The following is a 12,741-nucleotide window of genomic DNA, read 5'->3' on the forward strand; positions in this document are numbered from 1 at the left end:
TATTCTATATTATTCCATAATTTGTAGTGCATTTTGTAGTTGCCTTAAAATAATACTTAGGTGTTTTAATCTGTGCAGTTAGATTACATGTTTTCCAAGGACAAAGATCCCCACCATCCCGTTCTTTTCCATCCTTTTGAAGTGCCTAAGCAGTATTCTGTGCATGGTAAGCCCTGAATAAGCACTGTAAACTCCATCTGATTTTGTGCAAGCTCTAAAAAATGTGTAATTTTACTAGTAGCTAGAAGGATTTACAGTGATCCACACTGAGGCAAAAAGTACCACTTATAAATTAATTGAGCATTAAAGCCAGGATCTGCTTGGGACTCGTAATCTATTATGGTCACCTTAGAATGTATCTTATTCTTTTACTGAGACTGGGACCATAACCTGTCCAGAGGTTCCTTCTGTTCAGCATTTTCAAAGAGGTGAAAGTAAAATATGCACTTCGTTCCATTAGAGGTTGCTCATGTGTTGAGGCTGGTCACAGGGAAATCTCCATTCCAACTAAATGCCAAACAAGTAACAATTAAATTAGAACCAAAATTCAGTGTTTAAGGGCCAAGGAAATTGTACAGGAATCTGGACTGATACCTGAGGAATGCCCACCTCGTCCACTGGTGTACAGGTTAGAAGCAAAGAGCCCTTGGAACCTGAGAATGTTTCATCCAATAACATCATCAACATAGCCTGCAACAGCCTCATTTCAAGCCAGAGTGAACCAGCATCAAATGGTTTTGAGTTTCGTATCCTAATCCCCTATGTATCCTGTCTGATGGCGAGGGCCAAGCTCAACCCTTTGGCTGCACTGTCTCCTCACCAAGGGAAAGAAAGAGAAAAGGACGCTATAGGCTACTCAGAATCACCAGGTAAAAACTAAATCGTACTCTCCTCTTCACCGGACTCCAATCCTCAGCCACTATTATGCAACATTCTTTAAATTCACCAGTTTACAATTAGGATATTTTGCAAAACAAGCTTCCAGGATCTTTGAGGATTCCCCCGGCTTGGTTTAAGATACCTCAAGGAAATGCTCTGCACCAAACGACTCGTAAACACACGGATATGAAATAAGCCTCAGGAGTTTCAAATCAGATAGAGAATTTCTCTTTGAAAAAAGTCTCTGAACTGATCAGTCATCAACAACAGAATCTACATCCAAGTTTCATAAGGAGACAAAACACGGTAGTAAGCGATACTAAAGGATACACCATTCCACAGAACAGGAAACACAGATTTCGAAATGAGGAGCGCCAGACAATCTTTTTATTGTTCACCGAAAAATGCAGGTCTGCAAAGAGTCAATTGCATTGTATACTGAATGTAAGGTCTGATATTGCAAGTATATATGACATGGTATAACGTATAAAATATTACATATTTTACACAGTGACAGTACCCACCTCTTCTAAACACTAAAATTTAATAGAATGAAGTAAAAAGCCTATTAAACAAGCAACAAACATTGCAGTCATAAACAAAACGCACTAAGCAAAATGCTTTAAAATTGTTGTGTGTGACGTCTATCTTGTCTACCTGGAGTAAGGAATGGTGGAGCCTAGAAAAAAACTGAGCTAACAAAAACAGCCAACACCCTCCAGGAACTCTTCCCTGGAATCAGGCCGCTGGTGCCCGCCACAGGCTGCCCCCGTGTCTGGGGGCCCACCCAGGCTTCAGGGCTGCCTGAGGGCCCACACTGAATGCTAACACCTGTCTGGGGCTGGGCTGAGGTGAATGGGAGGAGTACCAGGTAGAAGAAGCTTCTGTCCCAACTGCTTATTCTGCATCCATGCTACGGATATGAACACCTCTAGAGTTTCCGGTGTGAATCTGCCACTCTCCGCAAACATTGAAATGTGATTGAGAAGAAACTGTTAACACTGGGAACAAAAGCCATTTTCTATGCAGTCTGCAGATATCATCACTGATTCCTTTCATCCATGTTTTCATTAAGATGCTCTCAAAGAGGCTGCTGCTATTATACTGCCAGTCAGGCAGGCCAGGATAGAGGTAACAAAACTTCTCCAGTTATAATTAGTAATTCGAATGAATCAAAAATAAATATAGCTTATGCTAGAGAGCAACACAGTCTCTATTATTCACATGGTAATATATTCAAGAATTGCAACAATATTCACAATTCTCCAAGGTCAACATATTTCCCTCCAAGCAAAAAATCCTGAATGGGAGGGAGTGTATAACATCAATAACTCCTGTTTGTCTCACATATTATCAGGGCTCAGAAAGCTCATTATAGATAACAAAGGCAAAAAAAAAAAAAAAGCATTTCAATATACGCACAGCAAGAGAGGAAGACCACGCCCTCCCTCTGGGCCTCCTTGGCATAAGGCAAAGCATGGCTATTTGTAACAACAGTGTCTAAGCTGACTCTGGAAAGACTCATGTTTTAGGAGAAATCAGAATTACAAAGTTCCTTCATTCACAGGTAACAAAGGATTATTAAATAATTTCCTGAACGAAGACAACAGTCTCACCACCAAAGAAAATTTTCTTCTCATCTGAGTTTTTATAAATGAGATTTTACAATATCCAGCTTTTTTAGTTAATATGAAACCATCAGCGTACAGAGAACATCCTCAAAGCTCAAGATGAGTAAAGCTAATATTCTCAGATTTTCCACACTCTACAGATCAGCAAATATTTTATCAGAATATCCATTTAACAGAGTTCTAAGTCCATAATAACCAACCATGTATTTTTCTTATTCAAAGAAGACCATGTTTGGATAAGCACAATCCTAGTTTGATGAGTATCTTATTCCCCTGGATGTACAATAAATGTCACTGTTGAGTCTCTCTATCCTTGACTCTTCCAGTCAAAGGAAAATCTTGTATAAAGCTGGAAAACTGCCAACTCCAGCGGAAGCACTAGTGTTAGCGCTGAAGTAAACTTTAGGGGAATAACCACAGTCGCTTATCGGACTGTTTACAGCATTGCTAGAAGCCCTCCTCTTCTTTTATCTCTATTATCTCTATTTTCTCTCTAAACATTCTAATATTTTAAACATGGGGGTTCACTGATATCGATAAAGGTCTAGTTCATGAGTAAGGTTTTAGTCTCTGGAATGTGTGGCTAGCCCGTAACACTGGCTATATTGGCTTTAAACATGATCATTCTTCTTCCCACCATAATCTGTCAAACCCGCCCATCTGTCCTGCCACTGTCACTCCCCCAGCCCCTCGGGATTGCTGCTCCTCTCTTTTGAATGTTCTACTGCATGTACGGTATTCACTGAGACACGACTTTAATGTATAGGTCATTTGCATTTCATGCCACCAGCTCCCCAAAAAGATATCAACTGGGAACAATTTCTAATAGTAAAGGCACGATTTGCCGGCATTTTCCCTTTATAAAGGAAATCAAAGGGCCTGTTTGGAAGCTGAAAGAACACCTTGGGTATTCCTGTAAAGGGAACGCTGTATCTGCTACCAAAACCCAGAGACACTGACTAGATCTAAAGATCATATGGATTATGCAATAGTGTGAGATTTGGCAGTTTAAGATCTATTTCCAATATTACATTAAACCATTTGGGTGAAAGTGTTGTTAGTATCACAGGAGCAAATGAAAAGTGTCAATGACACCCTTTTGGCTCATTTCCTTGTGCTTCTGATTATACTTTCACCAGCTCCAGTGAAGCCTGTCCCAGGGCACATCACTCAGCTCCCTGCACAGCTGCTCAGAGAGAAAACAATGCACTTCACCTCAACTAGTCCAGCAACTGGCACTCAGATGGTGAACGCTGCAGCCAACGGCCTTGGGGCAGAGCCCATGGAAAGCTTTAAACAGGCTTATAGACATTGCATAAAAATTCCTGATTTTAAAATACCTTCCCAAGGAAGTCAGAAAACAATCATTTTTAGTTAATAAAATGTAATCTATACTCAAAAACAATGTAATGCCTCAGAAAGCAAAACCTAGAATGGAAGAACTTCAGAAAAATACAGCGTAATCAGTATCTTACTTTGGCTAAGTTATCATAGTCAGCGTAATTTATTATTGCATTTAGAAGCCCAACCTACCGTGTTCCAAGATGGTGAAGTACACGAAAACAGTGAACAGGGGTGATAGCCCTTTAGCCTTTTGTGACTTTGGAACTTAGAAAGATAAAAGATAACCAGGATTTGACATTCAGATACTTACTTGCACAGCACAAGTTGAGTGAGCAGACAGTTAAACACCAGATTCTCATTCACTTACGGTGTTCTCAGGAAGCTCCTATTTGGATACCAAACCAGTGGGTCTCTACCTGGCTGCACATCAGAATCACCTGGGAAGCTTTTAAAACTCACCACGTGCCCAGGCCAATTAGCTCTGGAAGGTGGAGCCCAGAATCAGTCGGCTTTACACTGTCCCAGGTGATTCTCGTGCAGCCAGGATGCACACCACTGAGCACCCCTTTCGGAGAGCAGCTGCGTGAAAGCCAAGTGAATGGAACTCGTATCTGGATAGTTTTCTTTCTTTCTCAATTCCACCAGAAAAAGGGATTTTCAGAAAAAGGCACAGTTGTGCTTCCTCTAAAGATGTAGTCTGCGGTTTGGGAAGTGCTGGTTCCCAGAGGTTATCTGGAGCGCTGGTTGTAAAGAAGAAAGTCCTTGTCTTCGCAGAGTAGGCAGAGTTTCAGGCTTCGGCAGCTGCCTCCCGCAACAAAGAATGCCCAGGAGCCCATGAGCACCAGGATTATAAATGCTGACACCAGGTTTATTCCATAATAAGAACTTATGAAGGTCTGCAAAAGAAAAATAAATCAGCTTGGGTAATAACAGCAAGCTTATTAAACATGTGGAATAACCAAAGATAAAGGGAAGCATGGAATACTTTCAAGAACTTGGGTGTGTTTCACCAAATATATGATGTGTGTCATGCGTTAAGGCCCCGAGGCATGTAGAACTAAGCTGGTCAACAGATACTGTGGGTCCCGTGCTTTGCTGTATCCAGATGGTAACCCTAGAAGGCAGTCATTAGGCAGAACCTAATGGAATATACAAGATGCATGTCATGAAACTAGTTTCTATTCACTTCTGTGTTCAACTGGTTCTTAGAATTTGCAAGAAAGTGAGACAAGTCCAAATTACTTCAGTATAAATCCTTAGTACTCAAGGGAACATGAGGGAATAGAGTCTTTTTCAGTTGCACAATTGCTGTGGGTTCCAAAAGTGTATTCATTTAAAGAACACTAATGGAATGCTGAGAGGTACTGTGTCACCTTGGTGAGACCAAAGTCTCTATCCTAATGGAGGTTCTGTACTAGTAAAGGAGGCAGGTAATGAATGAAGAAACAATTAGTTACAAATTGTGCTGAATGCTAGGACAGCATAATTATAATTGCGATGAGGCTAGGATGGGTAGAAACAAGGTGATCTCCTTAGGGCTGTCAAAGAAGGCCTGAAGAAAGTGGTAGATTTTACAGGTAAGCACCTTATGCAGAAAGACTGCTCTTCTCAAGAGGCCTCTGTGGGCATGGCAGGCATTGAGCATTTTCTAGATTATTCTTCACAATAATTCTGTACCTCAAATCCACTGAATTTTAACTCACTTTACAGAGTGCTACACTCTTCAGTATTGTTCTTTTCTTCTTTAAAAAACATTTTTCCTCTTTTAAACAATTACAAAAGCAATACATGACTGCTGTAGAAAATTACAACCCAAAAATGAGAAAAATAGAACAAATTTTAAAACTTAAAATTCAACTAGGTTAATATTTATTTAAAAGCTCAAAAAGTGAAACCATAAAGAGAAAAATTGATTAGACTATATAAAATTAAGAATTTTTGTTCATCAAAAGACATTAAGAGAATGTAAAGACAAACCATGCCATAGAAATTATTTGCAATACATACATCTGACAAAAGATTTTTTTTTTGTACAGAAAACATAAAGAACTCCTAAAAATCAAAAAGAAAAAGATAACCCAATAGATAGGCATAAGATTTGAACAGGCACTTCAAAAAGAATTATCCGAATGGCCAATAAACATCTGAAAACTTGCTCAATCTTATTTTCCCGGCGTGAACACACCTGTGTAACTAGCACCTAGATGAAAATCAAAACATTCTCAGCCCCCAGGAGCCTCCTTGTTCCACCAGTCACTGCCCCCACTAAGGGTGACCACGATGCTGACTTCCAACACCACAGCTCGGTGTTGCCTTTTGGTATTTCTGTCAACGGAGCCACACAACATGTGGCTCAACCTATTAATCATCAGGGAAATGTAAATGAAAACTTTTATTATAATTTATCAATTTATGTATTTATGATACTATGACATACCCAGCAGGATGACTAACAATAAAGACAATGCAGTGAGGAGGTGGAGGAACCACAACTTGTAAACTGATGGTAGAGTGTAAGATGATACAATCACTCTGAAAATGGAGTGGAATGAACAGTCGACACATGTACACCCCATGACCCAGCAGTCCCACTCCTAGGCATATACCCAAAAGAAGTGTGTGTGTGTGTGTGTGTGTGTGTGTGTGTGTGTGTGTGTTCACCAAGAGATATACATTAGAATGTTCACAGTAGTACCATTCACAATAGTTAAAAATGAGAAAGCCAGGTGTGGTGGCTCATGCCTGTAATCCCAACACTTTGAGGGGCTGAGGCAGGAGGATCGCTTGAGCCCAGGAGTTCGAAGCCAGCCTGAGCAACATAGAGCTCATCTCTACAAAAAAAATTTAAAAGTTAGCTAGGCATAATGGCACATGCCCATAGTCCCAGCTAGTTGGAAGGGTGCGGTGGGAGAATCACTTGAGCCCAGGAGGTGGAGGCTGCAATGAGCCGTGATCGTGCCACTGCACTCCAGCCTGGGCAACAGGGCAAGACCCCATCTCAAACTAGAAACAACATCAAAGCCTCTCTGCTGTCAAATGGGTAAATTATGGTATAGACACACGGTAGAATACTATACAGCAATGAGTGAGCCATCTATAGTGATGCGAAGATGAATCCCACAAACATGCTGAGCAAGAGGAGCCAGACACAAGAGCAAATGTTGTGCGACTCCACTGACAGAAATACCAAAAGGCAGCACCAAGCTGTGGTGTTGGAAGTCAGCGTCGTGGTCACCCTCAGTGGGGGCAGTGACTGGTGGAACAAGGAGGCTCCTGGGGGCTGAGAATGTTTTGATTTTCATCTAGGTGCTAGTTACACACGTATGTTCACACTGAAAATTCATCAAGATGTATACTTCTGATTTGTGTGCTTTTCTGTAGGTGTGTTATTTTAATAAAACAATTATGTAATCATTCTCTGAAATCTGCCACTGGCAGAGAACTACTATGAACATTTTGGTATATACTTTTCAAACATCCTAGGTTCTTTTAATCATTAAAAAGAATAGTATCAACTATTCAATATACACCAACATTTACTGGCCACCTACTATGTGCCATGAATTGAGGATATGAAGATTGAAGATAAGGCTCCATCCTTGATTATCAAACTCTAATTAGAAAGAGAGAGAGAGAAAAACTATATTAAATAAAATATGCTAGCCAAGGACATGTGTTATACGAGAGCTAGGAATAAGGTCCAGTCATGGTGCCGAGTCTGGAATACGTAACTTTTCCACGCAGTTGTCACAGAGAGTGAACAGTTTTCCAAACTGACCTAGGTTAGGAAGAGACAAATCACTGCAAATAAACAGCAGGGAAAAAAATAATTTAATAAGACACACCAAAAAATTAATAGTGGTGGTCTTTCTGTGGTAAGACTTAGATGACTCATTCATTCACTTAAATAGCTTTTCTGAATTTCCTCATGTTCTCATGAGCGTGTATTTCATCTAGAGTAGAATTTACCATTTTAGATACATAGACTTGAGTTCCAGAATACAGTCTGAGCACAGCGGCAACACTCACCTGGGCTGACACCAGCAGGTGGGTCAGGAGAACGATAAGGAGGATGCCCCACTTTTTCTTCTCACAGCCATCAAAAAATATAATGCCCCAGAACACATGCAGCAAGATGATGACCAGCGTCATGAAAGCTGAAAGACAGCCGACCATTAGTGTCACTCCTACAGACATCAGAGCCACTGAAGGCCCTGGCACTGTGCACTTCTCGGGGTGTCCACCATACCTCAGCGAGAGAGTTTAACACCACCTGACAGAAACAGGGCCTTGACACACTCAAAAAGCAACACTGTAGAACAGGGGACTGACTGCCACAGCTTCTTGTCTAGAATGCAAACCTGTTCAATAAAAGGTCACCTGAGATCTGGCTTTCAGGCAGCTTCCCTGAGGAATGCAATAAAATTACTGTGATGTCCAGCCAGCTTTTTCCCAAAGAGCCTTCTGCACGAGTAAAGAGAGACTTCAATAAAAAGGAGTATCTTCTGTTTAAACGAGGCTCCTCACTAAAGTGGAATTTTTCCTCGGATCCTTTTGAAAAAGACCAATGGAAAAATATTAAAATCATGACCAGGCGCTGCGGCTCATGCCTGTAATCTCAGCACTTTGGGAGGCCGAGGCGGGCGGATCACTTGAGGTCAGGAGTTTGAGACCAGCCTGGCCAACATGGTGAAACCCCAGCTCTACTAAAAATACAAAAATTAGCCAGGCATGGTGGCACGTGCCTGTAATCCCAACTATTCGGGAGGCTCAGGCAGGAGAATTACCTGAACCCAGGAGGCAGAGGTTGCAGTAGCTGAGATCATGCCACTGTACTCCAGCCTGGGCAACAGAGCAAAAAAAAAAAGAAGAAGAAGAAGAAGAAGAAAGAAAAGAAAAATATTTAAAGTCACAGTAATTATCTACAATGCTTCTTAAACAACTGGCACTGAATTTGATCAGCACCACCAGGTTTTTTTCTAGGGAATACTACCTCTGTGTGTGTGTCATCTGTGTATCTTGTGTGCTGGATAACAGTCTTTATTTAAAGAGGGCAAGCCCTATATATTCTGCAAAGGTTAACATGGAAAATAAAAAGGTATCTAGATTTCCTCTTTCAGCCACATAATAAGAAACCATTAACACCCACCAGACTGGCAAAAATTCAAGTCTGACAACTCTCTTTCATACTGCTGATCAGAAAACAGCCTAGCATTACAAATTAAAGAGGAATTTGCATTCTCTATTTCACTCCAGCAATTCTGCAGCTAGAGTTACACTCTGAAGCAATTAGTTCTGAAATTAATAGATCACCTGCACCTGGGAACTTGTTAGAACTCCAAATTATGGGGACCCACCCCACACTTCCTGAATCAGACACAATGGGGTGGGAGCCCAGCAATCCGTGTTTAAACAGCCCTCCAGGTGATTCTGAGGCACAGTCAAGTTTCAGAGCCATTGCTCTAGACAAACATACACATCTGCACAAGGAGCATATATAAGTTTAAGTCAGCACTGTCTGTAATAATGAAATATGGCCATCATTACCAGAATGGATAAATAAATCATGCTGTGTTCACACAATGGAATACTATATGGTCTACAATATACATGATCTCAAGAATCTAATGTTACGTAGAAAAGAAAACCGTATTGTGAAAAAAATGCATATTATTTCATTGATATGAATTCTAAAACATGCAAAACTAAAAGACATAACTGTTGTGATTAAAGAAAGCTGTTACATCTGGCGTAAATGTGTAATCATTTCAGTAAACGGTGGTAGATATTTTAACTAAAGTAGAAGAGAAACAGTTTCCAAAGTTTTGACGCTATGGCGGATGAAGCTAAAGTGATGTATTTTAACCCCAGTGATGACCCTGGAAAGGGAAACCTCCGTGGAGAGAGATGCTTGGTGATGGCGGGGAGCTGAGACCGCTGAAGATGCACAGGAGTGCAGTTTAAGTTTTAAAGTTTTTGTGTCAGAAAGATCAAGGCAGAAACTGACACAAATGGAAACACTGATTTTTTAAAGAAATCATAGTGTTCATACTCTAAGGGTTTTTCAGAATCTAGATGACAATCAAATGTCAAGAGAAAGCAATGACACCATTAAGGTGTCATCTGTTTGGCACTTATGTTTGCCATTCTTTCTGAATATTGATGTTACCAGGGGAGCCCTGATGAAATAACCGGGAAAGGTCCTTAGTTCTTGTTTTTGTTTTTAACTGTTTTTCTTTAGTTCCTTTATCTATAGGCACAGCTGGTTAAAGAAACCAGATGGCTCGAGATGGCACCAGAGCTTCTTGACCCCTGACCAGATACCAGGGGAAGACCTCGCAAAACCAGCACAAACTGGAACAGGTGACTCCTGTTTGCCTTTAGATCATCAGCATATCTTTACAATGCTGAAACTCCCTCCCCGAAAGAAAATCCCTGCCATTTCATGCACATATAATATATGAAGGCATATGTTCATGAATAGCACCTTCGCGTCTGGAGTCCCACCCCACACATGCTAACATTTCTTTCCCGCCCCACACCTAGTCCCCCTGTGCCTTCTACTGCTTGGGGAGAAAGTTCATTTAGCACAAGAGCTCACCTCCATTCTCTGGCCAGGGAATAAAACCTGATTGCCTTTTCCAATTGGATGTTCTTTCTTTGAGACCAATACTGAGTGGGGAAAGAAGTGTTTACCAGTGACACTGAGACACAATTATGCTCCTATAGTCAAGGCCTACAGTTCATTTAAAAATGCTCTCACGGGCTGGGTGCAGTGGCTCACGCCTGTAATCCCAGCACTCTGGGAGGCCGAGGCGGGTGGATCACGAGGTCAGGAGATCGAGACCATCCTGGATAACACAGTGAAACCCCATCTCTACTAAAAATACAAAAAATTAGCTGGGCATGGTGGTGGGCGCCTGTAGTCCCAGCTGCTCGGGAGGCTGAGGCAGGAGAATGGCGTGAACCCGGGAGGCGGAGCTTGCAGTGAGCCGAGATCCCGCCACTGCACTCCAGCCTGGGTGACAGGGCGAGACTCCATCTCAAAAACAAAACAAAACAAAACAAAAACAACAACAACAAAAATGCTCTCACAGAATTTTCAGTCTATTCTTGTCCAAAAGAGCATTACTGTGAGTTTTAGGCAAGCATCCTCAAGACATCATTAGCCCTGACCTTTCTTCCAAATTCTAGGTCCATATTTCTTGGTCCTTCTTACTAAGAAGTCTGATGGATTGACTTTGCCTCCAAAGTCAAGTCCATACATCTCAGACTAGCATTCGAGGACCTCTACAATCTACACCCCAATTACCTTGACACCATATTCTCTACTAATCTTCAACTGCATCCTACGGAAGAAAACCAGAACTCTTCTTCACTCTGTCTATACCTCTGGTTTTCTTTTTTATTTTTAAATAGATTATCCCTTTTGTCTGAAGACTCTGCCCCTCAGCACCACCCCTCTCCATTTCACCACATCCGAATCTTACTTTTATTTACGATCCAGTTCAAATGCCACTTCTCCTCAGTAAATTATTTCCTAACACCTTCCCTCCTCCTTTTTTTTTTTTTTACATTCAACACACATCTACTGAGCACCTAGACAGCCTGGCCTGAAGATTACATATATTATCTTTAGAGTCAGATGGTTCTGAGTTAGAATCCCAGCTCCACTGTGTGGCTTTGGACAAGCTATTTAAACTCTCTGAGCTTCCATTTCCTTTATTTTTAAAATGGGGATAATACCACATAGGGCTGTTACAAGGAAAAACAGTGCTTGGCAAACCACAGCTTTCTAATAAGTGGTAGCTACCATGTGCTATGGTCTACAGATTCAAAGACGAATACGTCAGGGTTCTCAGTGAGTTGTACTATCAGGTGGGAAAGTGAGACAGCAGCCAGCAATGACCACTTGTATCCAAGTCTCCTGGGTACTTGACTATGTATTAAAAATGCATTCCCGGCCAGGCAAGGTGGCTTATGCCTATAATTCCAGCACTTGGGAGGCTGAGGTGGGCAGACCACTTGAGCCCAGGAGCTCGAGACCAACTTAGGCAACACAAGGAGACCCTGTCTCTGCGACAGATACAAAAATTAGCTAGGTGTGGTAGTGTGCGGCTGTAGTCTCAGCTACTCAGGAGGCTGACGTGGGAGGATTACCTGAGGCCAGGGAGGTTGAGGCTACAGTGAGCCATGATCGCACCACTGCACTCCAGCCTGGGTGACAGAGCTAGACCCTGTCTCAAAAAAATAAAAAAACAAAAACAAAAATGCATTTCTCTTCATTCTTGTAGATTATTTCTTCCTCTGACTTTGTATTACTCTTACATTTATTTTCTTCCTCCCCTCTTTCATCAATCCACATAGCAAGTATGTCTGCAGTGGCCAGTATGGACCAGGCACTTTCTAGCCACTGGGACTATTACAACACATGAAACACAGTCTCATAGAACCTTTCCCCGTCCTTTCAGTTTACCATTTTATTAACACAATATCTAGAGGAGATCCCTTGGACATGTATTAAAATACTGTGCTATGTTCATACTCGGCTCATTTATGCAGGCAGCACTCGTTTCTGGGTGGCTTTGATGGTCATCACAGCCTTCACTATCACGATGTGCTATGTTAGAATGCTGGGATTTACTCTTTCTTCCCTCTGCAATTGGTTAAGAGGTCCAACAGAAACAGACCCGGATATCTGCATTATTCTGCCACACACATGTGGCTACAGCTACATACATCCTATTTAAACCCTTCTCATTAGTAAAAGGAACAAATTCCAGCTAGTAATGAAAATTTGCTAATAGTATCTCTAGAGTACAACCTTTTAATTACTAAACCTTTCTCAGTTAATGTTCCTAAATATAAAATTCTAAAAGTCCTTCAG

At 41.4% G+C, this 12,741-nt stretch overlaps 1 protein-coding gene across 2 annotated transcripts in view; it reads right to left on the minus strand.

Moving 5' to 3' along the window:
- Positions 1–1,244: 1,244 nt before the first annotated feature.
- APH1B (aph-1 homolog B, gamma-secretase subunit) overlaps positions 1,245–12,741 on the minus strand; it is a 31,451-nt gene continuing 19,954 nt past the window's right edge. The window contains exons 5-6 of one of the 2 annotated variants that reach the window (XM_032174217.2): positions 7,884–8,011; positions 1,245–4,750 (exon numbers count right to left, since the gene is read on the minus strand). In XM_032174217.2, coding sequence (XP_032030108.1) covers positions 4,583–4,750; positions 7,884–8,011 — 296 coding nt within the window. In that variant the 3' untranslated portion in view covers positions 1,245–4,582. The other variant, XM_058427123.1, reaches the window with a different exon arrangement.

Source organism: Hylobates moloch, unplaced genomic scaffold (assembly GCF_009828535.3).
Source record: "Hylobates moloch isolate HMO894 unplaced genomic scaffold, HMol_V3 SCAFFOLD_14, whole genome shotgun sequence".
Taxonomy (NCBI): domain Eukaryota; kingdom Metazoa; phylum Chordata; class Mammalia; order Primates; family Hylobatidae; genus Hylobates; species Hylobates moloch.